Source organism: Oncorhynchus mykiss, chromosome 10 (genome assembly GCF_013265735.2).
Source record: "Oncorhynchus mykiss isolate Arlee chromosome 10, USDA_OmykA_1.1, whole genome shotgun sequence".
Taxonomy (NCBI): Eukaryota; Metazoa; Chordata; class Actinopteri; order Salmoniformes; family Salmonidae; genus Oncorhynchus; species Oncorhynchus mykiss.
Window position 1 is genome coordinate 81,595,620 of NC_048574.1, and position 22,988 is coordinate 81,618,607.

The following is a 22,988-nucleotide window of genomic DNA, read 5'->3' on the forward strand; positions in this document are numbered from 1 at the left end:
GTCGGCCTCCTCCCTCAGGGCCAGGATGTACTCCATCGAGGTGGCCGACCGCCTCAAGACCAAACGCATCGCCGGGAAGATCATCCCCGCCATCGCCACGGCTACCGCCGCCGTCGCCGGGCTGGTGAGACAGCGCACGAGCGCACACACTCCGTGACATCAGAGGTCGAGGGTGGTCTAGGGCGGTCTAGTTGGGGTGTAGGGTGGTCTAGTTGGGGTTTTGGGTGGTCTAGGGTAGTCTAGTTGTGGTCCAGGGTGGTCTAGTTGTGGTCCAGGGTGGTCTAGTTGGGGTATTAGGTGGTCTAGGGTGGTCTAGGGTGGTCTAGAGTGGTCTAGTTGGGGTCTAGGGTGGTCTAGTTGGGGTCTAGGGTGGTCTAGTTGGGGTCTAGGGTGGTCTAGTTGTGGTCTAGGGTGGTCTAGTTATGGTCAGGGTGGTCGAGGGTGGTCTAGTTGTGGTCTAGGGTGGTCTAGTTGTGGTCTAGGGTGGTCTAGTTGTGGTCGAGGGTGGTCTAGTTGTGGTCAGGGTGGTCTAGTTGGTGTCGAGGGTGGTCTAAGGAGGTCTAGTTGTGGTCAAGGGTGGTCAAGGGTGGTCTAGTTGTGGTCTAGGGTGGTCGAGGGTGGTCTAGTTGTGGTCAGGGTGGTCAAGGGTGGTCTAGTTGTGGTCCAGGGTGGTCTAGTTGGGGTCTAGTTGTGGTTCAGGGGGGTCTAGGTAGTGGCTGCATCATGTGTTGGGTATGCTTGTCATCGGCAAGGGTGTTTTTTAAACAAACGGAACAGAGCTAAGCAGGTAAAATCCGAGAGGAAAACATGGTTCAGTTTTCCAACAGATACTAGGAGACAAATTCACCTTTCAACAGGACAATAAACTACAACACAAGGCCTTTACAAGGCTTGTAAATCTATTTCACCTTTCAACAGGACAATAAACTACAGCACAAGGCCTTTACAAGGCTTGTAAATCTATTTCACCTTTCAACAGGACAATAAACTACAACACAAGGCCTTTACAAGGCTTGTAAATCTATTTCACCTTTCAACAGGACAATAAACTACAACACAAGGCCTTTACAAGGCTTGTAAATCTATTTCACCTTTCAACAGGACAATAAACTACAGCACAAGGCCTTTACAAGGCTTGTAAAACTATGGAAAGACTTAAATGGCCGTCTGGACATGATCCCAAACATCTTGACAGAGCTTGAAGAATTATGAAAATAATAATGGGCTAATATTGTACAATCCAGGTGTGTAAAGCTCTTAGAGACTTACCCAAGAAGACTCCCAGCTGTTATGACTCTTAGAGACTTACCCAAGAAGACTCCCAGCTGTAATGACTTAGAGACTTACCCAAGAAGACTCCCACCTGTAATGATTCTTAGAGACTTACCCAGAAAGACTCTAATCTGCTGTAATGACTCTTAGAGACTTACCCAGAAAGACTCCCGGCTGTAATGACTCTTAGAGACTTACCCAGGAAGACTCCCAGCTGTAATGATGCTTAGAGAATTACCCAAGAAGACTCCCAGCTGTAATGACTCTTAGAGACTTACCCAAGAAGACTGCCAGCTGTAATGACTCTTAGAGACTTACCCAAGAAGACTCCCAGCTGTAATGACTCTTAGAGACTTACCCAAGAAGACTCCCAGCTTTAATGACTCCTAGAGACTTACCCAAGAAGACTCCCAGCTTTAATGACTCCTAGAGACTTATCCAAGAAGACTGCCAGCTGTAATGACTCTTAGAGACTTACCCAAGAAGACTGCCAGCTGTAATGACTCCTAGAGACTTACCCGAGAAGACTCCCAGCTTTAATGACTCCTAGAGACTTATCCAAGAAGACTCCCAGCTTTAATGACTCCTAGAGACTTATCCAAGAAGACTCCCAGCTTTAATGACTCCTAGAGACTTACCCAAGAAGACTGCCAGCTGTAATCACTCTTAGAGACTTCCCCAAGAAGACTCCCAGCTGTAATGACTCCTAGAGACTTACCCAAGAAGGCTCCCAGCTGTAATGACTCTTAGAGACTTACCCAGAGACTCACAGCTGTAATGACTCTTAGAGACTTACCCAAGAAGACTCCCAGCTGTAATCACTCTTAGAGACTTACCCAAGAAGACTCCCAGCTGTAATGACTCCTAGAGACTTACCCAAGAAGTCCCAGCTGTAACGACTCCTAGCGACTTACCCAAGAAGACTCCCAGCTGTAATGACTCCTAGAGACTTACCCTAGAAGACTCCCAGCTGTAATGACTCCTAGAGACTTACCCAAGACTCCCAGCTGTAATGACTCTTAGAGACTTACCCAAGAAGACTCCCAGCTGTAATGACTCCTAGAGACTTACCCAAGACTCCCAGCTGTAATGACTCCTAGAGACTTACCCAGGAAGACTATAATCTGCTGTAATCACTCTTAGAGACTTACTCAGAAAGGCTCCCAGCTGTAATGATTCTTAGAGACTTACCCAGGAAGACTCCCAGCTGTAATGACTCTTAGAGACTTACCCAAGAAGACTCCCAGCTGTAATCACTCTTAGAGACTTACCCAAGAAGACTCCCAGCTGTAATGACTCCTAGAGACTTACCCAAGAATACTCCCAGCCGTAATGACTCTTAGAGACTTACCCAAGAAGTCCCAGCTGTAATGACTCCTAGCGACTTACCCAAGAAGACTCCCAGCTGTAATGACTCCTAGAGACTTACCCTAGAAGACTCCCAGCTGTAATGACTCCTAGAGACTTACCCAAGACTCCCAGCTGTAATGACTCTTAGAGACTTACCCAAGAAGACTCCCAGCTGTAATGACTCCTAGAGACTTACCCAAGACTCCCAGCTGTAATGACTCTTAGAGACTTACCCAAGAAGACTCCCAGCTGTAATGACTCTCAGAGACATACCCAAGAAGACTCCCAGCTGTAATGACTCTTAGAGACTTACCCAGAAAGACTCTAATCTGCTGTCATGACTCTTAGAGACTTACCCAGAAAGACTCCTAGCTGTAATGAATCTCAGAGTCTTACCCAGAAAGACTCCTAGCTGTAATGAATCTCAGAGTCTTACCCAGAAAGACTCCCAGCTGTAATTACTCTTAGAGACTTACCCAGAAAGACTCCCAGCTGTAATGACTCCTAGAGACTTACCCAGAAAGACTCCTAGTTGTAATGACTCTCAGAGACTTACCCAGAAAGACTCCTAGCTGTAATGAATCTCAGAGTCTTACCCAGAAAGACTCCCAGCTGTAATGACTCTTAGAGACTTACCCAGAAAGACTCCCAGCTGTAATGACTCCTAGAGACTTACCCAGAAAGACTCCTAGTTGTAATGACTCTCAGAGACTTACCCAGAAAGACTCACAGCTGTAATGAATCTCAGAGTCTTACCTAGAAAGACTCCTAGCTGTAATGAATCTCAGAGTCTTACCCAGAAAGACTCCTAGCAGTAATGAATCTCAGAGTCTTACCCAGAAAGACTCCTAGCAGTAATGAATCTCAGAGTCTTACCCAGAAAGACTCCTAGTTGTAATGACTCTCAGAGACTTACCCAGAAAGACTCCCAGCTGTAATGACTCTCAGAGTCTTACCCAGAAAGACTCCTAGTTGTAATGACTCTCAGAGACTTACCCAGAAAGACTCCCAGCTGTAATGACTCTCAGAGTCTTACCCAGAAAGACTCCTAGTTGTAATGACTCCTAGAGACTTACCCAGAAAGACTCCCAGCTGTCATGAATCTCAGAGACTTACCCAAGACGACTCCCAGCTGTCATGAATCTCAGAGTCTTACCCAGAAAGACTCCCAGCTGTAATGACTCTTAGAGACTTACCCAAGACGACTCCCAGCTGTCATGAATCTCAGAGTCTTACCCAGAAAGACTCCCAGCTGTAATGACTCCTAGAGACTTACCCAAGACGACTCCCAGCTGTCATGAATCTCAGAGTCTTACCCAGAAAGACTCCCAGCTGTAATGAATCTCAGAGTCTTACCCAGAAAGACTCCCAGCTGTAATGAATCTCAGAGTCTTACCCAGAAAGACTCCCAGCTGTAATGAATCTCAGAGTCTTACCCAGAAAGACTCCCAGCTGTAATGAATCTCAGAGTCTTACCCAGAAAGACTCCCAGCTGTAATGAATCTCAGAGTCTTACCCAGAAAGACTCCCAGCTGTAATGAATCTCAGAGTCTTACCCAGAAAGACTCCCAGCTGTAATGAATCTCAGAGTCTTACCCAGAAAGACTCCCAGCTGTCATGAATCTCAGAGTCTTACCCAGAAAGACTCCCAGCTGTAATGAATCTCAGAGTCTTACCCAGAAAGACTCCCAGCTGTAATGAATCTCAGAGTCTTACCCAGAAAGACTCCCAGCTGTAATGAATCTCAGAGTCTTACCCAGAAAGACTCCCAGCTGTAATGAATCTGAGTCTTACCCAGAAAGACTCCCAGCTGTAATGACTCCTAGAGACTTACCCAAGACGACTCCCAGCTGTCATGAATCTCAGAGTCTTACCCAGAAAGACTCCCAGCTGTAATGAATCTCAGAGTCTTACCCAGAAAGACTCCCAGCTGTAATGAATCTCAGAGTCTTACCCAGAAAGACTCCCAGCTGTAATGAATCTCAGAGTCTTACCCAGAAAGACTCCCAGCTGTAATGAATCTCAGAGTCTTACCCAGAAAGACTCCCAGCTGTAATGAATCTCAGAGTCTTACCCAGAAAGACTCCCAGCTGTAATGAATCTCAGAGTCTTACCCAGAAAGACTCCCAGCTGTAATGAATCTCAGAGTCTTACCCAGAAAGACTCCCAGCTGTAATGAATCTGAGTCTTACCCAGAAAGACTCCCAGCTGTAATGAATCTCAGAGTCTTACCCAGAAAGACTCCCAGCTGTAATGAATCTCAGAGTCTTACCCAGAAAGACTCCCAGCTGTCATGAATCTCAGAGTCTTACCCAGAAAGACTCCCAGCTGTCATGAATCTCAGAGTCTTACCCAGAAAGACTCCTAGCTGTAATGAATCTCAGAGTCTTACCCAGAAAGACTCCCAGCTGTAATGACTCTTAGAGACTTACCCAGAAAGACTCCCAGCTGTAATGACTCCTAGAGACTTACCCAGAAAGACTCCTAGTTGTAATGACTCTCAGAGACTTACCCAGAAAGACTCACAGCTGTAATGAATCTCAGAGTCTTACCTAGAAAGACTCCTAGCTGTAATGAATCTCAGAGTCTTACCCAGAAAGACTCCTAGCAGTAATGAATCTCAGAGTCTTACCCAGAAAGACTCCTAGCAGTAATGAATCTCAGAGTCTTACCCAGAAAGACTCCTAGTTGTAATGACTCTCAGAGACTTACCCAGAAAGACTCCCAGCTGTAATGACTCTCAGAGTCTTACCCAGAAAGACTCCTAGTTGTAATGACTCTCAGAGACTTACCCAGAAAGACTCCCAGCTGTAATGACTCTGAGTCTTACCCAGAAAGACTCCTAGTTGTAATGACTCCTAGAGACTTACCCAGAAAGACTCCCAGCTGTCATGAATCTCAGAGACTTACCCAAGACGACTCCCAGCTGTCATGAATCTCAGAGTCTTACCCAGAAAGACTCCCAGCTGTAATGACTCTTAGAGACTTACCCAAGACGACTCCCAGCTGTCATGAATCTCAGAGTCTTACCCAGAAAGACTCCCAGCTGTAATGACTCCTAGAGACTTACCCAAGACGACTCCCAGCTGTCATGAATCTCAGAGTCTTACCCAGAAAGACTCCCAGCTGTAATGAATCTCAGAGTCTTACCCAGAAAGACTCCCAGCTGTAATGAATCTCAGAGTCTTACCCAGAAAGACTCCCAGCTGTAATGAATCTCAGAGTCTTACCCAGAAAGACTCCCAGCTGTAATGAATCTCAGAGTCTTACCCAGAAAGACTCCCAGCTGTAATGAATCTGAGTCTTACCCAGAAAGACTCCCAGCTGTAATGACTCCTAGAGACTTACCCAAGACGACTCCCAGCTGTCATGAATCTCAGAGTCTTACCCAGAAAGACTCCCAGCTGTAATGAATCTCAGAGTCTTACCCAGAAAGACTCCCAGCTGTAATGAATCTCAGAGTCTTACCCAGAAAGACTCCCAGCTGTAATGAATCTCAGAGTCTTACCCAGAAAGACTCCCAGCTGTAATGAATCTCAGAGTCTTACCCAGAAAGACTCCCAGCTGTAATGAATCTCAGAGTCTTACCCAGAAAGACTCCCAGCTGTAATGAATCTCAGAGTCTTACCCAGAAAGACTCCCAGCTGTAATGAATCTCAGAGTCTTACCCAGAAAGACTCCCAGCTGTAATGAATCTGAGTCTTACCCAGAAAGACTCCCAGCTGTAATGAATCTCAGAGTCTTACCCAGAAAGACTCCCAGCTGTCATGAATCTCAGAGTCTTACCCAGAAAGACTCCCAGCTGTCATGAATCTCAGAGTCTTACCCAGAAAGACTCCTAGCTGTAATGAATCTCAGAGTCTTACCCAGAAAGACTCCCAGCTGTAATGACTCTTAGAGACTTACCCAGAAAGACTCCCAGCTGTAATGACTCCTAGAGACTTACCCAGAAAGACTCCTAGTTGTAATGACTCTCAGAGACTTACCCAGAAAGACTCACAGCTGTAATGAATCTCAGAGTCTTACCTAGAAAGACTCCTAGCTGTAATGAATCTCAGAGTCTTACCCAGAAAGACTCCTAGCAGTAATGAATCTCAGAGTCTTACCCAGAAAGACTCCTAGCAGTAATGAATCTCAGAGTCTTACCCAGAAAGACTCCTAGTTGTAATGACTCTCAGAGACTTACCCAGAAAGACTCCCAGCTGTAATGACTCTCAGAGTCTTACCCAGAAAGACTCCTAGTTGTAATGACTCTCAGAGACTTACCCAGAAAGACTCCCAGCTGTAATGACTCTCAGAGTCTTACCCAGAAAGACTCCTAGTTGTAATGACTCCTAGAGACTTACCCAGAAAGACTCCCAGCTGTCATGAATCTCAGAGACTTACCCAAGACGACTCCCAGCTGTCATGAATCTCAGAGTCTTACCCAGAAAGACTCCCAGCTGTAATGACTCTTAGAGACTTACCCAAGACGACTCCCAGCTGTCATGAATCTCAGAGTCTTACCCAGAAAGACTCCCAGCTGTAATGACTCCTAGAGACTTACCCAAGACGACTCCCAGCTGTCATGAATCTCAGAGTCTTACCCAGAAAGACTCCCAGCTGTAATGAATCTCAGAGTCTTACCCAGAAAGACTCCCAGCTGTAATGAATCTCAGAGTCTTACCCAGAAAGACTCCCAGCTGTAATGAATCTCAGAGTCTTACCCAGAAAGACTCCCAGCTGTAATGAATCTCAGAGTCTTACCCAGAAAGACTCCCAGCTGTAATGAATCTCAGAGTCTTACCCAGAAAGACTCCCAGCTGTAATGACTCCTAGAGACTTACCCAAGACGACTCCCAGCTGTCATGAATCTCAGAGTCTTACCCAGAAAGACTCCCAGCTGTAATGAATCTCAGAGTCTTACCCAGAAAGACTCCCAGCTGTAATGAATCTCAGAGTCTTACCCAGAAAGACTCCCAGCTGTAATGAATCTCAGAGTCTTACACAGAAAGACTCCCAGCTGTAATGAATCTCAGAGTCTTACCCAGAAAGACTCCCAGCTGTAATGAATCTCAGAGTCTTACCCAGAAAGACTCCCAGCTGTAATGAATCTCAGAGTCTTACCCAGAAAGACTCCCAGCTGTAATGAATCTCAGAGTCTTACCCAGAAAGACTCCCAGCTGTAATGAATCTCAGAGTCTTACCCAGAAAGACTCCCAGCTGTCATGAATCTCAGAGTCTTACCCAGAAAGACTCCCAGCTGTAATGAATCTCAGAGTCTTACCCAGAAAGACTCCCAGCTGTAATGAATCTCAGAGTCTTACCCAGAAAGACTCCCAGCTGTAATGAATCTCAGAGTCTTACCCAGAAAGACTCCCAGCTGTAATGAATCTGAGTCTTACCCAGAAAGACTCCCAGCTGTAATGACTCCTAGAGACTTACCCAAGACGACTCCCAGCTGTCATGAATCTCAGAGTCTTACCCAGAAAGACTCCCAGCTGTAATGAATCTCAGAGTCTTACCCAGAAAGACTCCCAGCTGTAATGAATCTCAGAGTCTTACCCAGAAAGACTCCCAGCTGTAATGAATCTCAGAGTCTTACCCAGAAAGACTCCCAGCTGTAATGAATCTCAGAGTCTTACCCAGAAAGACTCCCAGCTGTAATGAATCTCAGAGTCTTACCCAGAAAGACTCCCAGCTGTAATGAATCTCAGAGTCTTACCCAGAAAGACTCCCAGCTGTAATGAATCTCAGAGTCTTACCCAGAAAGACTCCCAGCTGTAATGAATCTCAGAGTCTTACCCAGAAAGACTCCCAGCTGTAATGAATCTCAGAGTCTTACCCAGAAAGACTCCCAGCTGTAATGAATCTCAGAGTCTTACCCAGAAAGACTCCCAGCTGTCATGAATCTCAGAGTCTTACCCAGAAAGACTCCCAGCTGTAATGAATCTCAGAGTCTTACCCAGAAAGACTCCTAGCTGTAATGAATCTCAGAGTCTTACCCAGAAAGACTCCCAGCTGTAATGACTCTTAGAGACTTACCCAGAAAGACTCCCAGCTGTAATGACTCCTAGAGACTTACCCAGAAAGACTCCTAGTTGTAATGACTCTCAGAGACTTACCCAGAAAGACTCACAGCTGTAATGAATCTGAGTCTTACCTAGAAAGACTCCTAGCTGTAATGAATCTCAGAGTCTTACCCAGAAAGACTCCTAGCAGTAATGAATCTCAGAGTCTTACCCAGAAAGACTCCTAGCAGTAATGAATCTCAGAGTCTTACCCAGAAAGACTCCTAGTTGTAATGACTCTCAGAGACTTACCCAGAAAGACTCCCAGCTGTAATGACTCTCAGAGTCTTACCCAGAAAGACTCCTAGTTGTAATGACTCTCATAGACTTACCCAGAAAGACTCCCAGCTGTAATGACTCTCAGAGTCTTACCCAGAAAGACTCCTAGTTGTAATGACTCCTAGAGACTTACCCAGAAAGACTCCCAGCTGTCATGAATCTCAGAGACTTACCCAAGACGACTCCCAGCTGTCATGAATCTCAGAGTCTTACCCAGAAAGACTCCCAGCTGTAATGACTCTTAGAGACTTACCCAAGACGACTCCCAGCTGTCATGAATCTCAGAGTCTTACCCAGAAAGACTCCCAGCTGTAATGACTCCTAGAGACTTACCCAAGACGACTCCCAGCTGTCATGAATCTCAGAGTCTTACCCAGAAAGACTCCCAGCTGTAATGAATCTGAGTCTTACCCAGAAAGACTCCCAGCTGTAATGAATCTCAGAGTCTTACCCAGAAAGACTCCCAGCTGTAATGAATCTCAGAGTCTTACCCAGAAAGACTCCCAGCTGTAATGAATCTCAGAGTCTTACCCAGAAAGACTCCCAGCTGTAATGACTCCTAGAGACTTACCCAAGACGACTCCCAGCTGTCATGAATCTCAGAGTCTTACCCAGAAAGACTCCCAGCTGTAATGAATCTCAGAGTCTTACCCAGAAAGACTCCCAGCTGTAATGAATCTCAGAGTCTTACCCAGAAAGACTCCCAGCTGTAATGAATCTCAGAGTCTTACCCAGAAAGACTCCCAGCTGTAATGAATCTCAGAGTCTTACCCAGAAAGACTCCCAGCTGTAATGAATCTCAGAGTCTTACCCAGAAAGACTCCCAGCTGTAATGAATCTCAGAGTCTTACCCAGAAAGACTCCCAGCTGTAATGAATCTCAGAGTCTTACCCAGAAAGACTCCCAGCTGTCATGAATCTCAGAGTCTTACCCAGAAAGACTCCCAGCTGTCATGAATCTCAGAGTCTTACCCAGAAAGACTCCCAGCTGTCATGAATCTCAGAGTCTTACCCAGAAAGACTCCCAGCTGTAATGAATCTCAGAGTCTTACCCAGAAAGACTCCCAGCTGTAATGAATCTCAGAGTCTTACCCAGAAAGACTCCCAGCTGTCATGAATCTCAGAGTCTTACCCAGAAAGACTCCCAGCTGTCATGAATCTCAGAGTCTTACCCAGAAAGACTCCCAGCTGTCATGAATCTCAGAGTCTTACCCAGAAAGACTCCCAGCTGTCATGAATCTCAGAGTCTTACCCAGAAAGACTCCCAGCTGTAATGAATCTCAGAGTCTTACCCAGAAAGACTCCCAGCTGTCATGAATCTCAGAGTCTTACCCAGAAAGACTCCCAGCTGTCATGAATCTCAGAGTCTTACCCAGAAAGACTCCCAGCTGTCATGAATCTCAGAGTCTTACCCAGAAAGACTCCCAGCTGTAGTCGCTGCCAAAGGTGATTCTAACATGTATTCACTCAGGGGTTTGAATACTAATGATAGTATATTAGATTATTTATTTTAGATGGTAGTAAATGACTGAATCAGGTGACCAGGAGTACTCTCTAGTTCTCTAGTTCTATATCTTATCAGACTGGTAGTAAATGACTGAATCAGGTGACCAGGAGTACTCTCTAGTTCTCTAGTTCTATATCTTATCAGACTGGTAGTAAATGACTGAATCAGGTGACCAGGAGTACTCTCTAGTTCTCTAGTTCTATATCTTATCAGACTGGTAGGAAATGACTGAATCAGGTGACCAGGAGTACTCTCTAGTTCTCTAGTTCTATATCTTATCAGACTGGTAGGAAATGACTGAATCAGGTGACCAGGAGTACTCTCTAGTTCTATATCTTATCAGACTGGTAGTAAATGACTGAATCAGGTGAGCAGGAGTACTCTCTAGTTCTCTAGTTCTATATCTTATCAGACTGGTAGGAAATGACTGAATCAGGTGAGCAGGAGTACTCTCTAGTTCTATATCTTATCAGACTGGTAGTAAATGACTGAATCAGGTGAGCAGGAGTACTCTCTAGTTCTCTAGTTCTATATCTTATCAGACTGGTAGTAAATGACTGAATCAGGTGACCAGGAGTACTCTCTAGTTCTCTAGTTCTATATCTTATCAGACTGGTAGGAAATGACTGAATCAGGTGACCAGGAGTACTCTCTAGTTCTATATCTTATCAGACTGGTAGTAAATGACTGAATCAGGTGAGCAGGAGTACTCTCTAGTTCTATATCTTATCAGACTGGTAGTAAATTACTGAATCAGGTGAGCAGGAGTACTCTCTTGTTCTCTAGTTCTGTATTTTATCAGACTGGTAGGAAATGGTTTTAGATGGTAGTAAAATGACTGAATCAGGTGAGCAGGAGTACTCTCTAGTTCTGTATCTTATCAGACTGGTAGGAAATGGTTTTAGATGGTAGAAATTATTGAATCAGATGTTTATCAGTTGAATAGGTTCTTTAAACAGCTTGGATCTCTTCTTCGTGGTGTTGAATTGGTTTTACGGAATCTGCTTGTCTGATTCAGTCACAGAACTAAATAGAACGTACCAATGAATTCAGCGCTGTGTAGTTTTGGCTGTTGAAGTGAGTCGTCTGGGAGTCGTCTGGGAGTCGTCTGGGGGGTCGTCTGGGGGGTCGTCTGGGGGGTCGTCTGGGAGTCGTCTGGGGGGTTGTCTGGGAGTCGTCTGGGAGTCGTCTGGGGGGTTGTCTGGGAGTCGTCTGGGAGTCGTCTGGGGGGTTGTCTGGGAGTCATCTGGGAGTCATCTGGGAGGGGTTGTCTGGGAGTCATCTGGGGCTTGTCTGGGGGGTTGTCTGGGAGTCGTCTGGGAGGTCGTCGTGGGGGTGTCGTCTGGGGGGGTTGTCTGGGAGGTTGTCTGGGGGGGGTCGTCTGGGGGGAGTCGTCTGGGAGGTCGTCTGGGGGGTCGTCTGGGGGGGGTCATCTGGGAGTCGTCTGGGGGGGTCGTCTGGCAGGGGTCGTCTGGGAGGTCGTCTGGGAGGTCGTCTGGGGGGGGGTCGTCTGGGGGGAGTCGTCTGGGAGGTTGTCGGGGGGTTGTCTGGGAAGTCGTCTGGGGGGGTCGTCTGGGGGGGATCGCCTGGGGGGGTCGTCTGGGAGGTCGTCTGGGGAGTCGTCTGGGGGGGTCGTCTGGGAGGTCGTCTGGGGGGGGTCGTCTGGGGAGTCGTCTGGGAGGTCGTCTGGGGGGTCGTCTGGGAAGTCGTCTGGAGAGTCGTCAGTGAGTGGTTGTGCTGTGGTCCCCAGGTGTCGTTGGAGCTGGTGAAGGTGGTGGGAGGATACGGGTTTGAGTCGTTCAACAACTGTTTCTTCAACCTGGCCATTCCTGTCATGGTCCTCACCGAGGCTGCACCTGTCAAGAGAACACAGATCAGGTAGGAGAGACACACCTGTACACACACACCTGTACACACACACCTGTACACACACCTGTACACACACACACACCTGAACACACCCACCTGTACACACACACCTGAACACACCCACCTGTACACACACACTTGAACACACCCACCTGTACACACACACCTGAACACACACACACACACCTGTACACACACACCTGAACACACACCTGTACACACACACACACACACCTGTACACACACACCTGTACACATACACACCTGTACACACACACCTGTACACATACACACCTGTACACATACCTGAACACACACACACACACCTGTACACACACACACACACACACACACACACCTGTACACACACACACACACACACACCTGTACACACACACACCTGTACACACACAGCTGTACACACACACACACACACACCTGCACACAGACACACACACACACCTGTACATACACACGTACACCTGTGCACACACACCTGTACACACACAGCTGTACACACACACACACACACACACCTGCACACAGACACACACACACACCTGTACATACACACGTACAGATAGAAAATACATCTCTTTCTTTCTTTCTCTATTTGGGACCTCTGGGCTGTGTGGTCTCTAACACTTCTTTCTCTCTCTTTCTCTTTCTCCCTCTCTCTCTGTCTCCCTCTCTCCCTCTCTCTCTATCGGTGTCTCCCTCTCTCTATCAGTGTCTGTCTCTCTCTCTCTCTCTCTGTTTCCCTGTTTCTGTCACTGAGTCCTGAATGTGTGTTCTCCTCCTCAGGGAAGACATCTCTTTCTCTATCTGGGATCGCTGGACTGTATGGGGTCACCAACACTTCTCCCTCTCTGATTTCATCAACGCAGTGTTGGTGAGACACATTCATTACTATATTAATTAAGTATAGAATAGAGCCTGCCATGGTGTTGACTGTGTTGTATTATGGGATAGATCCTACCATGGTGTTGACTGTGTGGTATTATGGGATAGAACCTACCATGGTGTTGACTGTGTGGTATTATGGGATAGATCCTTCCATGGTGTTGACTGTTGTATTACAGGTGAATTATGGGATAGAACCTACCATGGTGTTGACTGTGTGGTATTATGGGATAGAACCTACCATGGTGTTGACTGTGTTGTATTATGGGATAGAACCTACCATGGTGTTGACTGTGTGGTATTATGGGATAGATCCTACCATGGTGTTGACTGTGTTGTATTACAGGTGAATTATGGGATAGAACCTACCATGGTGTTGACTGTGTTGTATTATGGGATAGAACCTACCATGGTGTTGACTGTGTGGTATTATGGGATGGATCCTACCATGGTGTTGACTGTGTGGTATTATGGGATAGATCCTACCATGGTGTTGACTGTGTTGTATTACAGGTGAATTATGGGATACATCCTACCATGGTGTTGACTGTGTTGTATTACAGGTGAATTATGGGATAGAACCTACCATGGTGTTGACTGTGTTGTATTACAGGTTAATTATGGGATAGAACCTACCATGGTGTTGACTGTCTTGTATTATGGGCTATATCTTACCATGGTGTTGACTGTGTTGTTGTACAGGTGTATTATGGGATAGAACCTACCATGGTGTTGACTGTGTTGTATTACAGGTGAATTATGGGATAGAACCTACCATGGTGTTGACTGTGTTGTATTACAGGTGAATTATGGGATAGAGCCTACCATGGTGTTGACTGTGTGGTATTATGGGATAGATCCTACCATGGTGTTGACTGTGTTGTATTACAGGTGAATTATGGGATACATCATACCATGGTGTTGACTGTGTTGTATTACAGGTGAATTATGGGATAGAACCTACCATGGTGTTGACTGTGTTGTATTACAGGTGAATTATGGGATAGATCCTACCATGGTGTTGACTGTGTAGTATTATGGGATTTATCCTACCATGGTGTTGACTGTGTGGTATTACAGGTGTATTATGGGTTAATCCTACCATGGGTTTGACTGTGTTGTATTATGGGATAGAACCTACCATGGTGTTGACTGTGTTGTATTACAGGAGAAATATGTTGTAATTCCTACCATGGGGTTGACTGTGTTGTATTAAGGGATAGAACCTACCATGGTGTTGACTGTGTTGTGTTACAGGTGAAGTATGGGATAGAGCCTACCATGGGGTTGACTGTGCTGTGTTATGGGATAGATCCTACCATGGTGTTGACTGTGTTGTATTACCAGATAAGTATGGGATAGATCCTACCATGGTGTTGACTGTTGTATTATGGGATAGATCCTACCATAGGGTTGACTGTGTTGTATTACCAGAGAAGTATGGGATATATCCTACCATGGTGTTGACTGTTGTATTATGGGATAGATCCTACCATGGTGTTGACTGTGTTGCATTACAGGAGAAGTATGGGATATAACCTACCATGGTGTTGACTGTGTTGTATTATGGGATAGATCCTACCATGGTGTTGACTGTGTTGTATTATGGGATAGATCCTACCATGGTGTTGACTGTGTTGTATTATGGGATAGATCCTACCATGGTGTTGACTGTGTTGTATTATGGGATAGATCCTACCATGGTGTTGACTGTGTTGTATTATGGGATAGATCCTACCATGGTGTTGACTGTGTTGTATTATGGGATAGAGCCTACCATGGTGTTGACTGTGTTGTATTGCAGGTGAATTATAGGATAGAACCTACCATGATGTTGACTGTGTTGTATTATGGGATAGATCCTACCATGGTGTTGACTGTGTTGTATTATGGGATAGAGCCTACCATGGGGTTGACTGTAGTGTATTACAGGTGAATTATGGGATAGATCCTACCATGGTGTTGACTGTGTTGTATTACAGGTGAATTATGGGATAGAACCTACCATGGTGTTGACTGTGTTGTATTATGGGATAGTTCCTACCATGGTGTTGACTGTGTTGTATTATGGGATAGATCCTACCATGGTGTTGACTGTGTTGTATTACAGGTTAATTATGGGATAGAGCCTACCATGGTGTTGACTGTGTTGTATTATGGGATAGATCCTACCATGGTGTTGACTGTGTTGTGTTACAGGTGAAGTATGGGATAGAGCCTACCGTGGTGTTGACTGTGTTGTATTATGGGATAGATCCTACCATGGTGTTGACTGTGTTGTATTACAGGTGAATTATGGGATAGATCCTACCATGGTGTTGACTGTGTTGTATTACAGGTGAATTATGGGATAGAGCCTACCATGGTGTTGACTGTGTTGTATTACAGGTTAATTATGGGATAGAACCTACCATGGTGTTGACTGTCTTGTATTATGGGCTATATCTTACCATGGTGTTGACTGTGTTGTTGTACAGGTGTATTATGGGATAGAACCTACCATGGTGTTGACTGTGTTGTATTACAGGTGAATTATGGGATAGAACCTACCATGGTGTTGACTGTGTTGTATTACAGGTGAATTATGGGATAGAGCCTACCATGGTGTTGACTGTGTGGTATTATGGGATAGATCCTACCATGGTGTTGACTGTGTTGTATTACAGGTGAATTATGGGATACATCATACCATGGTGTTGACTGTGTTGTATTACAGGTGAATTATGGGATAGAACCTACCATGGTGTTGACTGTGTTGTATTACAGGTGAATTATGGGATAGAACCTACCATGGTGTTGACTGTGTGGTATTACAGGTTAATTATGGGATAGAACCTACCATGGTGTTGACTGTGTTGTATTATGGGATAGTTCCTACCATGGTGTTGACTGTGTTGTATTATGGGATAGATCCTACCATGGTGTTGACTGTGTTGTATTACAGGTTAATTATGGGATAGAGCCTACCATGGTGTTGACTGTGTTGTATTATGGGATAGATCCTACCATGGTGTTGACTGTGTTGTGTTACAGGTGAAGTATGGGATAGAGCCTACCGTGGTGTTGACTGTGTTGTATTATGGGATAGATCCTACCATGGTGTTGACTGTGTTTTATTACAGGTGAATTATGGGATAGATCCTACCATGGTGTTGACTGTGTTGTATTACAGGTGAATTATGGGATAGAGCCTACCATGGTGTTGACTGTGTTGTATTACAGGTTAATTATGGGATAGAACCTACCATGGTGTTGACTGTCTTGTATTATGGGCTATATCTTACCATGGTGTTGACTGTGTTGTTTTACAGGTGTATTATGGGATAGAACCTACCATGGTGTTGACTGTGTTGTATTACAGGTGAATTATGGGATAGAACCTACCATGGTGTTGACTGTGTTGTATTACAGGTGAATTATGGGATAGAGCCTACCATGGTGTTGACTGTGTGGTATTATGGGATACATCATACCATGGTGTTGACTGTGTTGTATTACAGGTGAATTATGGGATAGTTCCTACCATGGTGTTGACTGTGTTGTATTACAGGTGAATTATGGGATAGAACCTACCATGGTGTTGACTGTTGTATTACAGGTGAATTATGGGATAGATCCTACCATGGTGTTGACTGTTGTTTTACAGGTGAATTATGGGATATATCCTACCATGGTGTTGACTGTGTGGTATTATGGGATAGAACCTACCATGGTGTTGACTGTTGTATTACAGGTGAATTATGGGATAGAACCTACCATGGTGTTGACTGTTGTATTACAGGTGAATTATGGGATAGATCCTACCATGGTGTTGACTGTGTTGTATTACAGGTGAATTATGGGATAGATCCTACCATGGTGTTGACTGTTGTATTACAGGTGAATTATGGGATAGAACCTACCATGGTGTTGACTGTGTTGTATTACAGGTGAATTATGGGATAGAACCTACCATGGTGTTGACTGTGTTGTATTACAGGTGAATTATGGGATAGAACCTACCATGGTTGTCCATGGAGTGAAGATGCTCTATGTTCCTGTGATGCCAGGACACAACAAGAGACTGAAACTAACGTAAGCACACACACACACACACACACACACACACACACACACACACACGTACACACACACACACACACATGTACACACACACACACACACACACACACACACACACACACACTGTCCTCCTGAATCACTGTGAATCTTAATCTCTCATTCTCCTCTCCTCCCTCCCCCCCTCTCCTCCCCCCTCTCCTCCACCTCCCCCCTCTATCCCTCCCTCCCCCCTCCTCCCTCTCCCCCACCCTTCTCCCTCTCCTCCCCCCTCTCCTCCCTCTCTTCCCTCCCCCCTCTCCTCCCTCTCCTCCCCTTCCTCCCTCTCCTCCCTCCTCCCTCTCCTCCCTCCCCATCTCCTCCCTCTCCTCCCTCCCCCTCTCCTCCCTCGTCTCCTCCCTCCCCCTCTCCTCCCCCTCCTCCCTCCCCCTCTCCTCCCTCCCCCTCTCCTCCCTCTCCTCCCTCTCCTCCCTCGTCTCCTCCCTCCCCCTCTCCTCCCTCTCCTCCCTCCCCCTCTCTTCCCTCCTCTCCTCCCTCCCCCTCTCCTCCCACCCTCTCTTCTCCCTCCCCCCTCTCCTCCCTCTCCTCCCTCCCCCTCTCCCCCCTCCCTCTCCCCCCCTCCACCCTCTCCTCCCTCCACCCTCTCCTCCCTCCACCATCTCCTCCCTCCTCCCTCTCCTCCCTCCACCATCTCCTCCCTCCTTCTCCTCCCTCCCTCCCTCCCCCCATCTCCCCCCCCCCCCCCCCCCCCCCTCCCTCCTCTCCCAGGATGCAGAAGTTGATCAAACCGTCTGTAGACCGTCGCTATGTTGACCTGACCGTGTCCTTCGCTCCAGAGTCAGATGGTGATGAGGACCTTCCTGGACCCCCCGTTAGGTACTACTTCAGCCCCGACGGAGACGCTCACACCGCCTGACACGCCCGGACCATAACATCCCTGACGCCCCTCAAACTAACCAAATATAACCACCCCTCAGTCCCCTCAAACTAACCCTCTGTACCTGCAAAACCCTAGTTGACAACAGTGGTGCTTCTTGAACAGGGGTGGATTCTAGAGCAGGGGTGGATTCTAGAACAGGGGTGGATTCTAGAACAGGGGTGGATTCTAGAACAGGGGTGGATTCTAGAACAGGGGCGGATTCTAGAACAGGGGCGGATTCTAGAACAGGGGCGGATTCTATAACATATGTTGATTCTAGAACATATGTTGATTCTAGAACATATGGTGATTCTAGAACATATGGTGATTCTAGAACAGATGGTGATTCTAGAACAGATGGTGATTCTAGAACAGGGCTGGCCCCATGTACCATTATTAGAGAAAGAGCATAGAGGTAGAAAGAGGGCTGTAGATGGATATAACCTGGTCTGATGAGTTCTCTTTCTACCTCTATGAGAAGAGTGAAGCACTTGGCTGTGTACATAGTAGTCCCTTTGTGTTTTCTACTCTGGTATCAAACACAGCTCTGACTGGTGATTTCTACCCTGGTTTAAAACACAGCTCTGACTGGTGTTTTCTACTCTGGTGTAAAGCACAGCTCTGACTGGTGTTTTCTACTCTGGTTTCAAACACAGCTCTGACTTGGTGTTTTCTACTCTGGTTTAAAACACAGCTCTGACTGGTGTTTTCTACTCTGGTTTAAAACACAGCTCTGACTGGTGTTTTCTACTCTGGTTTAAACACAGCTCTGACTGGTGTTTTCTACTCTGGTTTAAAGCACAGCTCTGACTGGTGTTTTCTACTCTGGTTTAAAGCACAGCTCTGACTGGTGTTTTCTACTCTGGTTTAAACACAGCTCTGACTGGTGTTTTCTACTCTGGTTTAAAACACAGCTCTGACTGGTGTTTTCTACTCTGGTTTAAACACAGCTCTGACTGGTGTTTTCTACTCTGGTTTAAAACACAGCTCTGACTGGTGTTTTCTACTCTGGTTTAAAACACAGCTCTGACTGGTGTTTTCTACTCTGGTTTAAAACACAGCTCAGACTGGTGTTTTCTACTCTGGTTTAAAGCACAGCTCAGACTGGTGTTTTCTACTCTGGTTTAAAGCACAGCTCTGACTGGTGTTTTCTACTCTGGTTTAAAGCACAGCTCAGACTGGTGTTTTCTACTCTGGTTTAAAACACAGCTCAGACTGGTGTTTTCTACTCTGGTTTAAAACACAGCTCAGACTGGTGTTTTCTACTCTGGTTTAAAACACAGCTCAGACTGGTGTTTTCTACTCTGGTTTAAAACACAGCTCTGACTGGTGTTTTCTACTCTGGTTTAAAACACAGCTCAGACTGGTGTTTTCTACTCTGGTTTAAAACACAGCTCAGACTGCTATGCACATACCTTAACTAACAACCTTGTTGTGTTTGTCACGATGACGATGATGATGATGATGCTAAAAATAAAAAACGACAGTGTTTACACACCCATACATACACACTTTCCGTGGTTTTCATTTGGGAGAGAGACAGAGAGACAGAGAGAGAGACAGAGAGAGAGAGAGACACAGAGAGAGAGAGAGAGACAGAGACAGAGAGAGAGAGAGAGAGACAGACAGAGAGACAGAGAGACAGAGAGAGAGAGACAGACATAGAGACAGAGAGAGAGAGACACAGAGAGAGAGAGAGAGAGAGACAGAGACAGAGAGAGAGAGAGAGAGACAGACAGAGAGACAGAGAGACAGAGAGACAGAGAGAGAGAGAGAGAGACAGAGACAGAGAGAGAGAGACAGAGAGAGACAGAGAGAGAGAGAGAGAAAAAAAAAACTCTTGATCTTAAAAGGCGGGATCACAATCGTCACCTAAACGTTCCTATTGGCTCATGGGGGATTTTGGATGATTGATAGCGACATAAGTGTGTCCCCAATCATCTCTCCTTCCTCCCAGAGTGTGCACTTGTTCATTTCCCTTCACAGCTTTTTCAAAGGAAATGACTTGGTATAAATAAATATGATGATTCCTACTAACCCATGCCTCCACCAATCAAAGGCTTTTGGGGTTTTGAGAGAAGCAGTGAACGAGTGCATACTTTAGAAGATTGGAGATATTATTGGGACGCCCCCTATATGCTCTCCTCAGTCAGAAGCCATGTCAGCCATTCGCTATATAAACAGAGATGATAACAGGTTAGTCTGTTGTTGAAGATGGGAGGGGATATAGATGATAACAGGTTGGTCTGTTGTTGAAGATGGGAGGGACAGAGATGATAACAGGTTAGTCTGTTGTTGAAAATGGGAGGGACAGAGATGATAACAGGTTGGTCTGTTGTTGAAGATGGGAGAGACAGAGATGATAACAGGTTGGTCTGTTGAAGATGGGAGGGACAGAGATGATAACAGGTTAGTCTGTTGTTGAAAATGGGAGGGACAGAGATGATAACAGGTTGGTCTGTTGTTGAAGATGGGAGGGGACATAGATGATAACAGGTTAGCCTGTTGTTGAGGATGGGAGAGACAGAGATGATAACAGGTTGGTCTGTTGTTGAAGATGGGAGGGACAGAGATGATACCATCTGCATTATGAATACAGTCCCTGATAGTCACCATATACCATACTCTGGTCTAAAGTAGTGCACTATATAGGGAATAGGACCCTGGTCTAAAGTAGTGCACTATATAGGGAATAGGGCTCTGGTCTAAAGTATTTCACTATATAGGCAATAGGGCTCTGGTCTAAAGTAGTGCACTATATAGAGATTAGGGTGCCGCTGAGACACTCTGTCGCCAACTGTCTTGCACAGGACATATCTATCAGGATTTCCTTGATAATGAACGTCAAAAGCATAACGTGTAAAAAAATAAATAAATAAATAAACATTATATTATGTAAATTGTTGTGACAAGTGATGGCTCAATAAAAATCGTTTTCAGGATGTTTTGTGACTGAACTGTTGCCTGTCTATTTATTTTATTTTTTTCATGACAGAGAGAGATTCACGTATGGAAAATAACATCACAAACATGGATATACATTCATTAAACTAAACCTTGGTATGCGCTTTTCCACCATGTGTTGTGTCACCTAACATTCTAATAAAGAATGGTGCAGAATTTATCAAATCATCATCTCCATTAGAAGTGTACACTAACGTTCGACTTTTTGTAGAATGAGCCCTTTGGCGACCCGTAGTCTCCTCCCGTGGTCCATGTTATTCGGGCTCCTTGGGACGTCCCCCGTCCCCCCCTAATTGAAGTTAAAATGTAAGTTTAGCGAAAGGTTATAGTTAAAGTTTTGGGGTTATTAAAGTTAGGTTTTTGGGAAGGGACGTCCCAAAAGATTCTGTATAGCACTAACCCGCCTCCCGTCTGGTCATCATTAGTTACCAGAGCCACAAAGTCATAATTATGGCTAAACCACGCCCATTTCTACAATTTCTCTTCTTTAAATCTGACTTTAAACCTAAAGTTTAAACTGCTATCCTTCTGCTTAACCCTAACCCTTAAATTATTACCTAAAAGCTATTTTTTTCATACATTTATTAAAAATAAAATAAAAATGCGATATTTGTATCGTATTTTGACTTTGTGTCTGTGGTAACTAGTGTATCTGTGGTAACTAGTGACAACCGCGCCGCCGCCGCACTCGGTCTTCTGCGTCGTGAACGAGCACGTAGAAACGACGTTGACGTGAGGCTTCAAGATGGCGGAAGCCTTGACGAGTCAGGAGGAACTGGTAAGGACTTGGGTTTTTTAACCATAGTGCTCTCGATTTCATCAACAAACAAAAAACATTTATGTTAATAATAAACCCAAATGTCTAGTTAGGTTGTAAGGGTCAACGTTGTCCTTGGTGAGGATACTGTCTCGTAAATATCCTTGGTCCCGTTACATATATTATGACAGCCGCTAGCATGCTACTATTAGCTAGCTGCTTAACACTGTCGTCTGGATGCGTTGGCTGACATAGTACATCTCACTGGTTAGATTTCATATTTTGTTACCCACATTATTATTTATTTTGTTGAATAACTTATTGAACGCAGATGGCTACCTAGCGATAGCTAAACTTTAGGCCGGGGAGGAAGACCCGTGTTGACACACGTCCTCTTTGGCTTCCTACCTAGGTAACTATAGTAAGACTAACATGGACATGTTCTGCTTCATTTGAGCCTCATTCGACTTCCTTTCAGATGTAAAACATGCCAGTACAAGGTTGCTTTTTATACCTCCAGTGACATGTTTGCTTTCTGAGTACTGTTTGGTCTCAGTCATAGTTAATGTGCCTGATAACTATCTATTTTTCGACAGTCGGTTCACAGAATTTGCTCTCAGGTTCCTAGTAAAACGTTTGTTTTCGTCGTTCAACTGGCTGGCTAGATTGCTGGTTAACGTTAAACAACCCGAAAGAGCCGCTATCAGATAGAAAATAGTCGATGCTAGACCACACTTTCATAGTTAATGTTTTATTTAATTAAACTACATTGCCAACAGTAGACGAGTAGCTTAGGGCCCTAAGCTAGTAGCTACGACTTGCTCGGTCCTCTCATCTCTTAGTTAGTTATTTTAATGCAACTACTCCAGCTAACGAGCAACACGCATTATGTGCTACATGAATCATGTTACCACTTATTAACGTGCATTTGTAACGGGAGTTAACATTTTTTTTTAGGGTTACGTTTTTCTAGGGACATTTCTATGTTACTCCTTTGCCAAAATTGGTTGTTGGAAGGTGTTGGTACAATCCGTTGTCAAGTGTCGGGAAACGGATGTTT

At 45.3% G+C, this 22,988-nt stretch overlaps 2 protein-coding genes across 3 annotated transcripts in view; both read left to right on the top strand.

Annotated features, from left to right (window-relative positions):
- LOC118936818 (ubiquitin-like modifier-activating enzyme 6) overlaps window positions 1-19,710 on the top strand; it is a 56,586-nt gene extending 36,876 nt beyond the window's left edge. For both annotated transcript variants that reach the window (XM_036934192.1, XM_036934193.1), the window contains 5 exons: window positions 1-124; window positions 12,208-12,335; window positions 13,131-13,218; window positions 17,209-17,303; window positions 18,057-19,710. The exon at window positions 1-124 is cut by the window's left edge and continues 70 nt beyond it. In XM_036934192.1, coding sequence (XP_036790087.1) covers window positions 1-124; window positions 12,208-12,335; window positions 13,131-13,218; window positions 17,209-17,303; window positions 18,057-18,204 — 583 coding nt within the window. In that variant the 3' untranslated portion in view covers window positions 18,205-19,710. The remainder of the gene's footprint in view (window positions 125-12,207; window positions 12,336-13,130; window positions 13,219-17,208; window positions 17,304-18,056) is intronic.
- Window positions 19,711-21,840: 2,130 nt separating this feature from the next.
- Window positions 21,841-22,988, top strand: part of LOC118936819 (tyrosine-protein phosphatase non-receptor type 9-like) — a 54,879-nt gene continuing 53,731 nt past the window's right edge. Inside the window, exon 1 of the mRNA XM_036934194.1 lies at window positions 21,841-21,949. Within this exon, the coding sequence (XP_036790089.1) occupies window positions 21,917-21,949 (33 nt within the window). The 5' untranslated portion in view covers window positions 21,841-21,916. The remainder of the gene's footprint in view (window positions 21,950-22,988) is intronic.